The following is a 19,163-nucleotide window of genomic DNA, read 5'->3' as shown; positions in this document are numbered from 1 at the left end:
ATGTTTTTTCTCAGCCTTGGGGTAAAACTTGTTTATTTATTTGATTTCTGCCTTTATTTAATTTTTGCCTTTATTTAATTTCCGCCTTTATTTTTGCCTTGCCTTTTTATTTTATTTGCCTAATTATTACAATTTTAATTTTTTGATCTGTTTACTTTATTGTATCTGCCCCAAAGCCATGTACAAAAAGTTTTCTACATTTCTTTCCGCCTTTTATTTTCTGTTACCCTTCAAGGGTTTTATTGTAGTAGTAATTAGGTTTATTTTTCTGCCTTTAATTTTCCCGCATCAACATGTGTTTATTGTAATAGCGTAGGAATATTAAACTGTTCTATTTTCTGCGTGGTTAGTAATCCTAGGGAGTGCAAGTCTGCAAATTAATTTAGAATCACTAATAATTACAAGATAAATAATCAAACTGAACTCACGTGATTGGTGCACACACCCACCATTAAGGTAACCACTCTTATGCTGCCTTCTCGATCAAAAATAGTCAAGTCCCTCGGATGTAGGGATACCTTAGCCTGCTGCCTTCGATTCAAAATCATCATGTCCCTCCGATAAAAGATCATAGTCCCTTCGAGTTGCCTACAATAAATATGATCTCGTCCCTCAATAAAATGGTGATAGTCCCTTCGAATGCTAAGGTATCTTTGATGTTGCCTAAAATGACTATTATATCCTTCCCTTAGACTACATGCCCTCTTTATGGTAGGAAGCAACTTTCTAAAAGGGGTATCATCCATAATACTCATGATAAAGTCTGTGTGTGTTGTTTTACTCAGGAAAAAGACATAAATCATATTATGATACATTGTCCTATGCTAAAAAAAAAGGCAGAAGATTGAGGTGTGGTTGGAGGTTGAAATACTTGCGGAAAAAACTGCAGCCGTCAAATTCTGAAGGTGATTTCATTCATAAAAATAGAGGATGCAGGGCCGGCCCAAGGGGTAGGCAACCTAGGCCACTGCCTTGGGCCTCTATTTTTTTTCCTTATATGCATTAGGATTAGTACTAGGTTATGTTATATTAGGATCACTTTACACTTTTTATTGGCTATAAGAGAAAATATAGATGGCATAATTTAATATTTGCATTTAATTTGGAGAGAGAATCAACAAAAATCCTGCAAAGAATAGTAATGGAAGAACTCAAAGTGTTACACATATTATTTTTATTATTTAAATCAATTATTATTATTAACAACAATAATATACATCCAGCAATATGCATTAAGCGACCACCATAAATTTAATATATATACTATTTTTTTGTGTAATATAAATATATTTTTTACTGTAAAAAAATTCAATCATTTTTATTTTACCATTTTATGTCATTACCCCTAATTAATAATAATAATAATAATAGCTATATTAAAATTAATACTTTTTAATTTTAAACTTGTATAAGTAAATATTGAATGAATTTATTTTAACATTTATTGAAAAAAAACATATTAAATAAAATCGATTAGAATAATTTAATAAATAATTTTAAGTTTTAAAAAATTAAAAACTAAATTTAAATATTTTATATTAAATTTTACTTAAAATCCGCCTTAGGCCTCAATATATATTGGGCCGGTCCTGAGAGGATGTCAAATAAAAGGGCAGAAGTGTTGTGGTTGACTGTTTGTTGGTGCATCTGGAAACAACGACATATTATTCAATGAAACTGTGGGGGATTTTAAAGAAATATACTTCAATGCCGCGTGGTTTTCTTGCTATATGTGCAAAAGACAGAATAAATTGTAATTTTTATGAATGATTCAAATGTCCAATTCATTATCTTAAACTAGAGTGATATAATAATGGAATCATTTATTTTGTATTGAGTTAGAATACCCCTAAAACTATCGTTGGAATACAAAGTTGTTATAAAAAAAAAACTTAAAATTTTATTATTATTTCTGTAATTTAATTTTTAATTATATTTCAAACAAAATTGTTTGATTAATAACAATCCAAATTAAAATAAAAAAAAAATTAACGATGCAAGAATGTTTAGACATAGAATGTTACAAGGGAGTTCCATTTATTTTATTTCAATCAGTATGGATTTTTTTTATTTAACATGAGTAACTCTACTGATATCTGTTAGTTGGATAAAATGCCTTGAATCAATTGATTTAGGAGTCAACTCTTCACAGTTCACAGCGGTGTATTTTGTGGTATTTTTCATAATAGATATCGCGACATTAAGTACTCTTAAATGGGAAATTAAACTTGTTATTAGTGTGTGACATTAAAAGTTAAGTCTTATATTTTTTTTATGGGGAATGCTAACGAGTGCCCCTGGTGCACTTGTTAAGAGTTTAAAAAGGTAAGTACTACTTACATTTAATATTTTAAAAATGGAAATAATAGCCTTTTTTAAAGAATAAGAAAGTTTATTTTATTGAAAAATAACATGTATTCAATGTATTGAATATTGAAATAAATCATTTATTTAAGGAATTTTTTTTATATAGAATGCTTAAATAGTGCCCTTGGGGCACTCGTTAACATTACCCTATTTTTATTAATATTATATTTAAGGTGGTTAATACAGTCCATAAATTAGTTAATGAGTTCTCATAAAAAAAAATTAATGTAAAAATTAATTAATACATTTTATAATTTTATGTTAGTGATTCATAAAGTCCGAACAGTACTGCTAAATACTAACGACAACAACCACGAAAAACCCACAACGCCCAACAGCTAAAACCAAGAGCACTAGTAACAAAGCTACCTCGCAGATAGGAACCACCTCCACCTAATAACATGTAAATCACCTTTTCATTTCCAGTGATGCACTTCATATAAGTCCTTCATCGTAAGAATTATTGAGCCTTACTGATACGATCATCTATGGTACTTAAATCCATATTGACTTGATCATGGACTTAGCTTCACTAGTTATGGCATCATCGAAACCCTTGCATCTCTATGTAGCGGCCACAACATCCTTTCACTGTTATCTTCCCTAACCACCATGCTCAATCCCACTCATCGTCTGTCGTGATGTTCGCGCCTCCATTGCACTGGTAGAAGGCATGAACATCTTCAAAGTAACTTTCTGGCAGCTCAGGCGGGGAAGACAAGTTTGCTACACATTTGTACTGTTCCAGGGAATGATTTCATGTCAATACACTTGCAATACTAAAAATTACTGCAACAAAAAGTCGAAAAAATCACCTTGCTCCGCTTGTATTTGTCACGGACAGTTTTCAAGGATGCTGCCCTTCTTGACAAATACAAATCATGTAGAATGGTAGCACAATCTTCCAAATCATCAGATCCATAACCCAAAGATTCATGGAGGGACAAAGTCTGCAATAGATTCAAAACATTAAGTACATTGAAATACTATCCTTTTAGACAATCAAATAGATTATAGTCTCTAACATCAAACATGTAATCTAGGCCAGATAATAAATTTGGCAAGAAAATATTAAGTACATCGAAATACTAGATTATAGTCCATAACATTAAATATTTACCCAAGGATTTACTCGAGGCCGGATAATAAATTTGGCCAGAAATATAACGGAGGCAGCCAATGTAGAAGGCTTAAATTGTAGACACTCGTAGTCAAGCAGGCTCAAATCGGCAAGATAGTTGCACAAATATTTAAACTGGGAATGGGAAGTCTGCAAACAAAAACCAACAATAATTAATATCACTTTGAAAACATTAGACGTTATCGACTAGTAATAAAACAACATTTCAACTTACCGTTTGATTCTCACAAGCAATCACAGCAAACGTCCTGAAGTAAAACAAACCAAATGGCAAATGATTAATATAATCAGTACAGCAAAGTTTAGATATTCAAATTTAAGATATGAAAAAAAAAATCCATGCCTTAAAAATGTGATGACATTAGGGTTTCCCATTTCATAATTTAGGGACTTGAGTATGCGAGCTTCCATTTCTAAAACCTACATTAAAAGCAATAATTATGAGAAACAAAGCAACAGAGAATAAAACTATAGAAAATTTGACTAAAAAGTAGAGAAATGAGTGTGATACCTCATGCAGTTCATAGGTAGTAATTTGGCAGAACTGTACCGCTCTTGTTGGATTGACTTCTTCATACTTGCTGCATATTTAAAAGTCATGAAATTTTAATGCTTAAGCAAACAAAGAAAACGTTGATAATTTTGATGGAAAAAAAATATTGTTGAGATCTTACGACGCAATGAGCATAGCAGAAATCCCAAGCAACTGAAGCTTGGATGTATTGAGAGATTGGATAGATAGGAATCTGTCAATATAGGAAACAGCTAGATGAAGAGTTTCTGGTAAAAGTTTGTATACATCTGCAACCTCAACTAGCCAATCAACCAATTTTTCTCTCATGTTTGTAGTCATCATGCATCTCTGAACTCTTTCAATGTAATCAATAGCCGGTTTTCGTTTTTCCTCGATCTGAGAAACAAGCAAGAAGACATTAATTTAAAGACACAGAAATTACGCAATGATATAACAGAGATGGCAGTAATAGATTACCTCCATCATGCGAAGATATTCGGAGATGTCGGATACGTAAGGCTCATCAATATGTTGATTGTCACGTTTGGCATTGGTTCTTCGGTTACAAACTGGCTCATCCAAATTGGAAATCTGTATAGGCAGAAAACCAGGAGGAACATCTGGAGTTATAGGCCGAAAAGCAGGAGGAACATCTGGAATTTCATCCGAAACAACTCTCGGCCTTTTTGGATCAAGAGGAGTAAAAGGTGATTCATTGCTGGTTGTTCTTTTCATTGAGCCACCACTCTCCATTTCTCTCTACGGCTATAGTTTACTGAAACACAATGAGAAAGAGATACAAATTTGTAGTTATGATTGAGATTTGAATTTGAATAAGCCTTATGTTTTATAGTAGTTATTTTAGACTTGAAATTTGGCGGAGCTTGGGTTTTGTTATTTATTCTTTTTGAATATGGCGCTCGTTTATTTTCTACTTCATTTAAACCCTAGAATATAATTAAAATATTTCATTATATAAACTTGAGAAAAATCATAATACTACATCCAAATTAACCCTGTCCATATTTATGACACGTATGGTTAAATAGTATTAACATAAAACCATAATTAACTTACCATAACTTAATTAATGAAATTTAATGTTTTTATATAATTTCATGGAAATAATTTAATAAATTACTTACCTTTTATTATAAAATCATTTAGTGTTTATAACTAAAAATAGCTAATATTTATGTTTTTTAAAATATTTTGACAATATAAAATAGGGTTGATTCATAGAGTTCTTTTGACTTAATGTGTGTGACTTGAATAATATTATTATGAAATAAATTTAGATTTAATTTATAACAATTAAATCAAATAAAATATGTATGTATGGTTTATGAAGATTTATTTACTAGAAAATCATAGAGTTTATTCAAACAATTTAGAATAATTAAAATACATATATGTATTATTGTAACCACAACACACTGAAATGTGTTGTTGGCAAAATCAGTTGGATCATCTCAAATCTACTATGATGCGAGAATTAGTTTTGGAGAACCATAAGTTTCTTCAATGCAATAAATTTGTATGTTTCCAAAGAAAAATTTGAGAATTTGAATTTTTATGATATTAATTGTTGCATCGACTAAAAGATCATGCATATGTTTCTACTCACAACCAAAAGTTTGTGAAATTATTTTCTCAATTAATTAGACTAATATCTTGTTTTTTGGATTATTTAGAAATTCATGTATATGTATCACATATATTGTTAAAATTGATATTGAATATCATGTAATAAATATGTTCATAAAAAGACAATGGACATGAAGATCCATTCTTTAGATGTCTAAAGTTAAATATATAGTTGATACTTATGAGATCATCAATTATAAATTATATATTTGAAACACCCAAAGAAAAGCTTTGTATGTTTATCTGAGGCAATTTCATCTGAGACAAAAAACAAGACTTGGGAGGCTATGCTTAAATAGGAATATTATCTTGGAGCTCTGGTCAATTTTTTATTTTAGTGGTATGTTGCTTTATTTTTCTAGTTTGAAAGTGTTTATGAAAATGATAAAGTGCTGAAAACAATAAAAAACACAAGGATGTATCTTGGTTTCCGTCACAATCCGAGAGTACTCTAGTCCTTTTTCAACATGAAAGAGATTTTAGTATTGTTAAGACTCATACAAGACCAACACAATCACCAAGAACAATCCTTTTATGATCAACCAAGTTGAAATGAGAACAATCCTCTCAAACTCAACTCTCTTGCTTCCAACAATCCTGGACAACAAGATATACAAACCAATCAAGTAGACAAAGAAAATAGTTCTTTCTTTTCCACTCTCTTGTATCCAACAATCCTGGACAACAAGGTATTACAACCAAATCTAAAAATTATTTAAGTAACGAAAGTAGATGAATATTTATCAATCACTAGGATTGATCTTCTCTTTCAAACAAGCAATTTACAATTATATAATAGTGCTCAAGTGTTTTATGAATGAGTGAGAAATGTTTCTGAATTGATATGAAACAATGTGCAAAAAATTCTCAATGAAATAATCGTTCAGCTGAGAGGGAGAAATGAATTCGTTGAGGTAAGGGGGGAGAAATGAATTTTTCTTAAAAGAAATTGTACTCTTTTTCCTACACTAGATTTTTTCCCACTGAATTTTTTCTAGTAAGGTTTTAACGAGCCATATCCTGAACAAACATCAAGGAGGACTATTATGAATAATGAATTATTATCTCCCTATAAATTTCTTTCTTATTTGTAATAATGTGTATTGATTAATAACAAGGTAGTTCCTTCACAAAGAATGTTGTATTTTTTTCCTTCACTAGAACTTTTTCACTGAGTTTTTTCTAATAAGGTTTTAACGAGACTTATTCTTTATGGACATCCAAGGAAGAGTGTTATAAACGGTATGATTATGGATGTCCATCAATTAAGAAATTTCAGGTTAATTTTCCATTTATTAGATATGTCCTATGAATATGACTCATATTGTATCAGAATCTCTCACATTCCGAATATGATTAATAGAATATATTCTCTTCTTCTCTCTTTCTTCTATTGTTTTATTCTGTTTCATGATAATTATTTATTGTTTTTTGATTTTTTATTTTTTTTAGGTATTTCAATTTTTATGTTAATTGGAATAATTGATGATATTTTAATGTTATATTAGTTATTATTTTGGATTGAAGATAAATTATATTAATAATGTCATGATTTATATTGTAAAATCATTCATTTTTAAATAATGATGACAATTTAGATTAAAAATTTAAATGATATTAATTTAAAATAAAATTAAAAATTAATAATCATTGAATATTTTGGTTACCGAATCCAAGTGGGTCGGTTGTACGTAACTGTTTTTGAGGAATAATAAAAGTTATATATTCTCCAAAAAAAATAATTGAAATTGTTGTTAAAAGAATCATTTTATAACGATTATTAACATTATGTTGTATAAAAAAAGGCAACAATAATTATTGTTGTGAAAACAGTTATGACAACGATATCAAATTTCATTACAAAACTTTTTACAGCGACATGTATACCAATGACATGCAACGGAATTTTTTTCGTGGTAAAAAATACAATTTGCAGCAACTTTGTGTTTTTCTCAACAATTGTTATCGCTGTGAAAAATCATTTTTCTTTATATATATATATATATATATATATATATATATATATATATATATATATATATATATATATATATATATATATATATATATATCATATTTGCTTTTAGAAAATATCATTTTAATCCATGTAATATATAAATTTATAAAGTATAATGAAATAAAGATGCCTAAAAAAACAAAACTAGATTTATGGAAAATCTATAGTTTTATGGGCGTGTTTGTTTCGGTGCTAGAAAAAAGGTTTATGAGAACTTGAGACAGGAAATCATTATTCTTTTATTTCATAAAAATACTTTGGAATATACAGATGAAATTTTAAGGGTCTGTTTGGGAAAATTAAGGGTTGACTGATAAGCTAGCTGATAGCTTATGGCTGATGGCTGATGACTGATAGCTTATAATTGATGGTTGAGTTGATAGCTGATAAGTTAATTGAAGTGTTTGGTTAAATTAGTTGCTTAACTAACTTATAAATGTAAGTTGACATAAAAGATATTTAATACATGGTTATTACGTTTTAAACTAAAATACATTATAAAGGATAAAGGTAGATTTTTGGTAAAATAATAAGGATAAAAAAACATAAGCTATAATCTATAAGTTAAAACGTTATTTGAAATAGCTTTTGAAAAATAAGTTATAAGCTAGCAAAATAAGCTATAAGCCCGTGATGAAAATACTGTCACCAAACATATCTAAATTGTCTTATGAGCTTATAAGCTATAAGATATATAAACTATAAGCTCAAAAAATGTCTTACCAAACATAGACTAAATACTTATTCTTGTGTCAAAGTGTGAGAATCGTATATTCTCATGAGAATAAACAATAAGTAACAATAACTACCCAATTTCTTATTATCTTAACATATTATTTTATATTTTTAAAATTATAAATAAAAAAAATTAAAAAAAATTTCTAAAAACCTTAATTATTTACCAAACAAATTGATGGGACTTAAATTTCCGACATTAAGATTTTTAGAAATGACATTTTTGAGATTATAATTTTAATCTGTCAAAAAACGTGCACGCCCTATATATTATTGGATTAAGAGAGCAAAAATAGCAACAAGTTCAACAACAACGAAACCACAATGTAAATTAAGGAAAGTAACCGAACCGAGTCGTGAATTAGATTCACTGTCCTTGAGAGTTTTATTCAGGTACTATGCTAAACACTCTGGTTGTAGAAATCAGTAACTCAAGAACTAGCGAGAATTTCAAATATATTTTCCAGGAACAAAGAAGGGAGGAGAAGAAGATAATTTTCTGGTATCTTATTTAATGAGAAATAAGCAAACTATTTATAGGACAAAATTAGTGAACAACAAGGTAGAGGAAGGAACTAAATGATGGGCAGCAAAGTTTAATAACTTGGACGACAGCACAACAAACCACATTGATTTAGTCAAAGTGGATGGTGCAAAGTTTAATAACTTGGACGACAACACATCAAACCATACTAATTTAGTAATAAACTTCTACTGGTGGAAGTTGTTCTTAAAAAGTTGTAGTAGTGTTTTGGTCTGATTTTGCACTAAACTTCCACTAGTGGAAGTTGTTCTTAAAAAAGCTGCAGTAGTATTTTGGTCTGATTTTGCACTAACTTCCACTGGTGGAGGATGGAATTTAAAATACACTAATTTTCCAAAAATCCCCCACATACTTCAAAGTTCCAAATAAAGGGTTTAAGGAGGAAATTTCATGGACAATTTTCGAAAATGTAATTTTTTTAGTCTAGTGCCTTTTGGGTTATGAACCAGTGCCTAGACTAATAATACTTAACTCACAAGTGAATAGGTGAAGCAAGCTCTATGAACCAGTACACTTTGGTGTGTGCTAGAGGCCTTACCAGTCATTACACCCCCACAATTTCTTGCTGACATCGCCGTTGTGCGCCAACTCGACCATGCGCCTGCTTGGCGTTCAAGAGTGTTATAAAGATTTGCCAAATCTCATGCAAGCAGCTCCACTTAACACTCATATATGTGAATTCATCAAGTATATATATGATGCACTTCATATACTACCCATAAGGGCTATGGAAATCAATAAAAGCTCCTAAGCTTATCCTCTACTAATGCACCTCAGCACTCCATAGTAGGAATGGATATTAGTGATGTCAGTTCAGTAAATAACTTATTATTACCCATATGAACCTTCTTTATAGGATCTCTAATAACAAAGGTTGGGGTTACCATTATTTACCAAATTCAAATTGGATCAAGTCCCATTCCTTTCAATGATTCATAAATCATTTTTCTACCCAAGGGTTTAGTCAGAGGTCGGCCAAATTTACCTCTGATTTCACATAATCTATGAAAATTATTCCATCTTTCAACAGGTGTTTTACCATATTGTGTCTTAATCAAACATGTCGATTATTTTCATTGAATGTCTTGTTCTTAGCAATTGCAATTGAGGACTGGTTATCACAATGTATTGACATTGATGGAGTGGGTTTTATTCCAAATGAAATGTATGATAAAAAGTTTCTCAACCACTCAGCTTCACTACCAGCCATCTCCAGAGCTAAAAACTCTGATTCCATTATGGATCAGGCTATAATAAATTGCTTGGCTGATTTCCAAATAACTGCACCACCACCAATTGTGAATATATAACCATTAGTGGATTTTATCTCGTCTGAATTCGAGATCCAATTGGAATCATTGTAACCTTCCAGGATAGCGGGGAATCGATTGTACTTGATACCATAATTCATATATAGTACTTCATAATTCTTGCAAGCGCTTCCCAATGATGCTCATTGGGGCTATGAGTACACCTATTCAATCTGCTCACAACATAAGCTATATATCAAGTCTAGAAAAGTATTATAATCTGCAATTAAAATTGTATTTAAAATTTTTTTCATTAATATTTAGTTTTTTTTAATAATATCAAAAGCAGACAGACCCTCTATCATTATTATGGGTGTAAGCGGATAAATAAAATCCAATTAAACCAACAATCCAAACCAAACCAAACCAAAATTAGATCGATTATTATTGGTTTGGTTCAAAAATCGAACCAACCCAATAAAAACCAATGTGGTTTGGTTTGGTTCTAGGTTTTAATTTTTAGGAACCACCAAACCGATGAACCGAACCAATGGAAATAATGATGCTCTAAATATTTTATTCTACCCATCAATAAACTCAAATTTTTTATCGGTCCAACCATTATCCATCTTTGTTTAGACTTTCTTTATTTAAGCAAAACACACATCTATAACCAAACTCTAAAGCATAGAAAGTAGAAACCATAAGTCGCAAAAAATATGCTTTCCCAGAACTACTGCTCTTGCTGTCCACAACTATTGTTCCTTTCACTATCGTCATTCTGATATGTTATTGTCGTCTTCTTCGTGTTCAAGTTCTCTTTGTTAATTTTCATATATTTTGTTTCTTCTTCTTTTTCTTCATCAAAATTCATTCAGGTTTTGTTACAAAATAGTTTTGATGCGTGTTTGAGGTGTGAAACATGTTAATGAATATGTGTTTTGTTATATTCTATATGTTAAGCTTTGAAATCCCTTTCCAATTTTCTGATGCTAAGTATTAACCTTTATATTTGATAGTGAACTTATTTCATGATGCAATGGAAATCGTGTCACTATTTCGTATGGATTAAGAGCAACTTGTAATTTATTTGAACAAATATAGCATGAAATAAATAACATGAAATTTATTATTTTAAAAAATAATAGTATAAAATATACCAAAAAATACGATAATGGAGAATATACAGATGAATATAATATTTTAAAAAATAATAGTATAAAATACACCAAAAAACACGATAATGGAGAATATATGGATGAATATAATGTTTTAAAAAATAAACATTGTAAACCGATCAACCAAACTGAACCGAACCAAATCGACTAGTTTGATTCGGTTCCATTTTAAAAAAATGTTGAAAACCGAACCAAACCAAACCGATGGAAATATCATTAGTTCGGACCTTTTTTTAACCAAAAATCGGTCCAAATCGATCCAATTACACCCCTAATCATCATCCTTGAGGATGAATACAAAGTTGGATTTGATGAATGTAAGAATAATTTCATGGTAGAATGTTATGGCCAAAAGGATCCACACCGCTTACGGTTGTTGTGTTGCGAAAGAAGCTTAATCTTGTGTTGTCTGGGGTGAAAAATGGGGTAGTTCAGTCTTTGGGGAAATGCTACTATGAATTCACGTTCTCAATTACTGAGGATATACATAGATTTAGGGCTTGAGGATCAATCAATCTAAACCTTAAATCTTTGAAGCTCTTGTCTTGGACAAGAGGTTTTAACCCAGCATTACAAAACAAAACTTCTGCTCAAGTTTGGATTAGGGATGTCAATTTGCATTTGTGAATGGAGATCCCTATGGGGATTATCTGTTTGGAGCACAGAAGTTGGAGATTTTTTCCCTATGGGGACGAGGATGTAGGGAAAAGTTTCCCCGATGATACTTTGGGGAGGGGATTGGGAAAATACCCTCCGCCCCGTGGATTCCCCGACTCCGACCATATTATTTAACTTTTATATTTTGTATATTACATAATATATAATTATAAAATTTTACATAAAAAATATTAATGTAATAAAATAATGAAGAGTCATTGGTGTAACATTTTATTTTTATGTGTTATTTTATAATGTATTGTTTCACTACCCAATTATCTAACTCTAAAAAGTGCACCCAATACATAGAATGTACACACCGTCTCCTTATTTTCTTTTCTCAATTATCTTTGCCTTCTTCATTTATCATCTTCTCTATTCTCTCCATCATCACAACAACAACTCTTTTTGTTCATTGTGTTTATGGTAATTACTCTTCAAATATATGGTAATAACGAAATACTAGTGTCATAGTTTTGATCAAAAAGTATAGAAATTTTCTAGAGATTAGATCTCCGTGGGGATGGGTATGGGGGGAAATATCCCCCCGTGGCGTAGATTAGGGATGGTGATGGGGAATAAATTAGGGGTGGGCGGGAAGCAGGGAAGCATCCTCCGAGCATTCCCTGTCCCGTTGACATCCCTAGTTTGGATGCGATTTTTAGGGGTTTCTCGGGAGTATTGGAGACTCCATATTTTATTTTCTATCGCAAGATGTGTAGGGACCTCTGTCTACATTGGTTCTGCATCTTCCAAACCAAAGGTGGACATAACTTTTAGTCATTTTCTAAGACTGCTTGTTGATATGGATTTAGCAATGCCTCTGAACCATAATGTGTTGGTGGAAAGAGAATGATTCGACTTCCTCTTTGATATTGAGTATGAGAATCTACCCGATTTCTGTAGTCATTGCAAGAAGACAGGTCATGTAGTGTAAGAGTGCAAGCTGCTGAGAAAACATCACAATATACAAATCCCAAGTATCAAGAACCTACTGGGCAGAAATATGGGCTAAACTCCCCTGAGGCTGTTGTCAATCAGTTTGTTGAGGATGAAGGGGTTGCGGTTGTTGATCAAAACAATGTCGGGTCTGTTGATAATATTGATACTGAATACATTGGAGATGCTGTTGTTGTTGTTCTACATTATGTTAATGAGGTAGCAAGAGTTGTTGAAGAACCTACCACAGTTTGTGTAACACCCTTATAAAACCCCACGATTTTCATAAATATTTTTAATAAATAAATAAACGTAAAGCAAAGCAAGAATGTCACATCTTCATAAAACCTCACATAACAATTAATCATGCTCCGTAACACGGGTTGTAAAACATTTAAAGATAAATAGCATCTTTAGGACCATTAATCAAATTATTTTAAACTCCGCGGGGGAATAAATATTTATTTGAAACTTATTCATAAATTAATCATTACCATGAAATGTAGTTCAAACATCGATAAAATCATCATACTTCGTGATTATAAAAGTAATACAAAATCTTCGAAATAACAAAATGCTCAAGGTTCACAACTAATTGATCCCAATCCCGATGTTACATATCAGAGCAAGACCCACTAGATTCAACGAAACTAAATAGCGCACTCCGAAGCTACCTCTTATGGCCAGGCCCATCTTGTTTTTCAAATGGCTGGCCTCATCTCTTAACAATTTTCAAATGGCTTGCAAGCCTTGCTTGAGTTTACCCATAGCTTTTCAAGACATGCTTCAAATTCTAAGCGAGGGTCGGGTAATCAGCTTGCTTTGGATAGAAACAATGGAAAGGAATTGAATGTGTTTTTTTATGTGCAAAATGACTTTTATGAAATGCAACGTTATGCTATACGTGGATGCACAAAGGTATGCATCAGGTGGTTTCAAAAATTCTGCGTATAGTTTCTCATGGTAGAAGGATTATGAGTGATATCCAACCAGTACTCCCCTCAAAAGTAGGCTCTAGGGTTTAAGAAAGTTCCTAGAGTTATGGATCTTGTTTGAAAATACTGTCACCATAATGAATACTCGTAAAAGTAAAATACCCTCTAGAGGATCTCTTCTAGGTAAGGTCTTTTGCATAAACCAAAACGAGTCTTACATCTTGAAGTTCAAAACTATATAACCATCGACTCCAAGGTTCTAGATAAAGTTCTCAAAATCATATATCCTATTTGAAAATATTACCAGCATAACGACTGCTCAATAGACAGTAATATCTCCAAAAGAATATATTCTGAATAAGTTCTTTGCATCAACCAAGTGAGACCTACGTCTCGAAGGTTAACACTACACAACCATCAGTCATAATAACGAGTTCACGGTTCTAAATAAAAGGTCCCTAAAGTCACAAATCCTGTTTTAAAATATTACCGCCATAACGAATACTCATTAGATAGTAATACCTTTATGAGGAACTACTCTAGGCGAGGTCTCTGTGCCAATCAAACGATTCCTATCATATTTTTGAACTAGTAGCGGGGTGAGTTGCTTTGTCCTTCCGTAAATGTGTTCTTGTAATTTTGTGGATTGTTGTTTGTGCAGGTTTCCTTGGATTCAAGAGAGTAACTCAGTCGGAATTCCGAATTCTGTGGTTTTCCTCTTTTTTCTTTTACAGTTTGTGGTGGGTTGTTTAGTTGTGTATTTCCTTGTGTTTTTTTGTTGTTTTTGTCCCAGAGTTAGTACTCCTTATGCCTCATTTTCTCAAATGGCTTAACCGGTAGTGCAACCTCTTCAGGCTTTTTCTGATTTTCTCTCACTTCCAGATCTACCTCTATGACAAAGTTATCATCTATTGCCTATTCTTCTTTATATACTTACACTTTCTGGCTTCTTGTTGTGACAACATTAACATTCTCTTAATTTTTTGGATTTTTCACAGTTGAGCTCGGAACAGTATCATGTGCATGCAGAGATAGATGTTGTGCTATCTGACCCACTTGAACTTAAAGATTTTTGATTGAAGGTTCCCGTGGTTGCTTCTTGTCTCTTCTTGAAACTAAGAACTGTGTGCAACCATTTTCTCTATAGCTACTTCCATTTCTGTCTTTTGTGGAACTTGTTATTATTATTTCCAGGAGAAGTCTGGATGATTCTTCCACCCCGGATTATAGGTGTTTGAATACGATTAGTTTTACTTTAAGAACTTGATCTCTTCAATTTGTTGTGGAGTTGCAAAGCAGTACACAGTTTGGTGAGGTCCATTACAAATCCTACAACTGACAGTCTGAGCAGGTTGAACTTGAGCTACCTGTTGTGAACCTATATTCATAGCCTTCATTTTCTTTTCAATTTCTGCAGCTATTGTATCTTTTACACAAATTTCATTGGTTTCCAACTTCACATCAATAACTCCCTCAAGTTTGCTAGTACACATGTCATACAACTCCAAATGCTCATTTTAAAATATCGCTTCAATGATCTTCTTAATACTAGTGGATGTTGAGAAATTAGTCGAGCCACCGACTGCTGTATCGATCAACTACTTTGTATGAGTTGGGCACACCACGAGGATCCTTTTGAATATTTTGTAGGCATCTCCTAAAGACTCACTCTCCTTCTTTTTGAAGTTCAGGATTTTATACCTCTTTCTTAGAAATACCAATGATGGAAAATACTCATTCAAGAAATCCTTTTCCATCTCTTCCCATGATGTAATACTGCCCGCCGGGAGACAATATAACCATTCTTTTTCCTTTTCAGCTAATGTAAAAGGTATCCTTCTTGCTTCTTCAGCATGACTGTCATACCCCAAAATTTGCCCATCTCATTTTACTTCCCAAGCTCATACCAAGACTCAAGATTCAAAGACACATTCTCCTAAACAATGGCTCAATAAACTAGGGTTTTGATTCTTCTGAAGAAACTTAATAAATCAAGATCCCCAATGCATTTCATATGGCTTATGATGTTTCAAACTATCTCCATGACAAAATCCAGGCTTCAATTCTAAGGATTGACCAGTCAATTGCTCAGAAAATCAACAGTCGACTAGTTTGACCTAAAAGTCAACTATGGTCAAAGTACAGTCAAAACTCCTGATTTTTTTGTCACCAACCTAATTTTTAAGTATCATTCATCATTTGATCAAGGATTTATCATGATTCATCAAGAAAATTTCAGAAATCAACAAAATCCAAAGTTTCTAAATTAGGGTTTCATAGAAGAAAGTCAACTGAACTTTGACCAGCCATAACTGTCACATGGAACATCAGAAATTTCCCATAAAAATCTCATTTTTAAGGAAATTTAATTATCTACAATTTTGTCTCTCACATGCCAAGGCTATAAATTCTTCATTTGAGAGATATGAGCCAAAACATTACAGGTCCTCCAAAAAGTCAACAAAAATACCTTTTGGGTCAAAGCTCATAACCTAAGCATGGAATATTTAATTGAGATGAAACCAAAAGCATCATTTAGAGGACACTCTAAGCTTTCTAAAAAGCTCAAAAACACTTCCATACAATAAAAATTGAGAGAGTTATGGATGGTGCGATTTGGACTAATTTTGAGAAATGCATGGAACTCAAATGGACAAAATTCATACTTTTGAATATTGGGTTTGGACTTTTGGCTCTCCCACGTGATTCTAAGCTTGCAAGAGGCCCATGAGCCAATATTTATTCGTTTTGTGAATTTTATTTTAATTATTTTTATTTTTATTCATTTAAAGTCATTTTAATTCAAATAAAAACATAATTGAATAAAAGGATATTCTTTGAATTACTCTTGTTTATTTATTCAGATCCAAATCACAATCACAAGCAAAGGAACACGTGAAGGAAAAATATTGGAAAATAGAATGGGAGCTTGAATTAGAAAGATTTTATATGATTTTTCAAATCAAATTTTTTCCACACAATCCAATTGTTTCTTTCCAAGTTCATCTAACCCTAATCTCACCCTTATATATTGCTCTTAATACTCAGCCTTAAGGGGGACGAAAATTGGCCAAGGAGGACTAGGGTTTCCAAGTGCAAAGTTACACCTAAAGTTCACAATTTTCAAAAACTTGATTCACAGACCTCTTCAAAGTCTACTAATCATCCAGCCTGGTTCTGCAGGTAAAGGAAGGTAAGAAGCATTCCTGGTACAGTCCCATGCTCGTCCTATGCTGCACATGCACATTCATATTTCTCAAAACATGTTTATAATCTTTTTCAATCTTATTGTCTATTTCGATTAGAAATAACGTTGCTAACACGTTCATGTGATGTATTAGAAGCAATTTGATCATTCATTTGCAGCTTTTGGTGGCCGGAACGACAATCACCATTATTAGGGCACCAAGCTTGAAAGCTTTCATATCCCATGCTCCAAGCAGCTTCAGATCAAAGAAACCTCATATTTGAATTCAAAACGTGATTTTATGGAGATATGGTCCGTTGGGATTGTTGTTTCATCGTGTTTTTGCAAGTTATGAAAGTTCCCAGGAAAAGCTGTGAAATCCGCAAGTTATTTCGTGAGAAAAATCGCAATAGAATCCGCAGGTGCATGAGAGGAAGATGATGAATAGTAATTCCCCCCACGCGTGGCTTCTTTTCATTCGTCGTTCAACTACCAGGCTCTCTCCCTTCTCCTGGTCGGCCAGTCAAATGCCTCGTGGGGCCCAGCGTTGGACTTTGGTTGAATTACCGTTACCCAGGTATTTTTATACATATTATTTTTTGGTTGATTGTCGTCAGTGAAGAAGTCAATGGCTTGGTGGAGGAACAATACGTAAAAGGTTTTAAGCGCGAGGGCAGGGGTTCGATCCCTGGCTCTTGCGTTAATTTTGTGGTATTTTCTTTGTTTTACCTTACCTACGGATCTGGTACACCCAACGCGTGTTCACGCTCCATGCACTCTCACGCCTTTGCCATTAGATCTCCATAGCAATGCTATCCAACGGCCCGAGCACATGATGCTCATGGTGTTCCTTCAAGACTCCACCGTACCAGATTCCAGCGCCCAGGTTTTTAATTTTTTTAATTTTATTTTATTATTATTTGTTTATTTTGTTTTATTTTCATTTATATAAATTTTTCTTTTAAGCCAATATAGTTTTGTTAACATGGTTTTTTTTGGGTTTTTATACAAAACTTTAAAACCTTTTTGTTTTTTATAAAATTATTATTATTTTTAGTTAATTTAAATTAGATTAAATACTTAGATAATTAATTCAATAATTTAGTAATTAATTTTAGGTAATTTATTTAATAAATTAGTAATAGGTTTTAGGTTAATAATTAAATAAATTAATTTAGGATTAGTTAATTAATTTAATAATTAGGTTAATTTAATAAGATTTAGGTTTATTTAATCAATTGACTTTTTCTTATAACAACAGTTAGGCTTAGTAATTAGTTCCCCTATAAAAATCTCTCATTAGGTTTTTAGCCATTAACCTTCAAGGATTAGGTTTGCCTTTGTAATTAAACATTAAATTTCTTCAAACGCGTATTCTCTTCTCATCTCATATTCTATGATTGTCGTTTGTTTTTTCCCAGTCTTGGGGTAAAACTTGTTTATTTATTTGATTTCTGCCTTTATTTAATTTTTGCCTTTATTTAATTTTCGCCTTTATTTTTGCCTTGCCTTTTTATTTTATTTGCCTAATTATTACAATTTTAATTTTTTGATCTGTTTACTTTATTGTATCTGCCCCAAAGCCATGTACAAAAAGTTTTCTACATTTCTTTCCGCCTTTTATTTTCTGTTACCCTTCAAGGGTTTTATTGTAGTAGTAATTAGGTTTATTTTTCTGCCTTTAATTTTCCCGCATCAACAAGTGTTTATTGTAATAGCGTAGGAATATTAAACTGTTCTATTTTCTACGTGGTTAGTAATCCTAGGGAGTACAAGCCTGCAAATTAATTTAGAATCACTAATAATTAAAAGATAAATATTCGAACTGAACTCACGTGATTGGTGCACACACCCACCTTTAAGGTAACCACTCTTATGCTGCCTTCTCGATCAAAAATAGTCAAGTCCCTCGGATGTAGGGATACCTTAGCCTGCTGCCTTCGATTCAAAATCATCATGTCCCTCCGATAAAAGATCATAGTCCCTTCTAGTTGTCTACAATAAATATGATATCATCCCTCAATAAAATGGTGATAGTCCCTTCGAATGCTA

General features: G+C 32.1%; 1 protein-coding gene across 1 annotated transcript; it reads right to left on the bottom strand.

The window, feature by feature from the left end:
- Nucleotides 1-2,983: 2,983 nt before the first annotated feature.
- LOC131657798 (G2/mitotic-specific cyclin C13-1-like) lies at nt 2,984-4,595 on the bottom strand. Its single transcript, XM_058927157.1, has 7 exons — nt 4,500-4,595; nt 4,183-4,418; nt 4,020-4,089; nt 3,803-3,928; nt 3,488-3,637; nt 3,183-3,317; nt 2,984-3,106 (listed from the first exon to the last, which is right to left on the bottom strand). Exons 1-7 carry the CDS (start codon nt 4,506-4,508, stop codon nt 2,984-2,986), a joined length of 849 nt encoding a protein of 282 aa, XP_058783140.1. The 5' UTR covers nt 4,509-4,595.
- Between the last annotated feature and the right edge of the window lie 14,568 nt (nt 4,596-19,163).

Source organism: Vicia villosa, linkage group LG3 (genome assembly GCF_029867415.1).
Source record: "Vicia villosa cultivar HV-30 ecotype Madison, WI linkage group LG3, Vvil1.0, whole genome shotgun sequence".
Taxonomy (NCBI): Eukaryota; Viridiplantae; Streptophyta; class Magnoliopsida; order Fabales; family Fabaceae; genus Vicia; species Vicia villosa.
The sequence above is the reverse complement of the archived record's forward strand: the minus strand, read 5'-3'. Positions and strand labels throughout refer to the sequence as shown.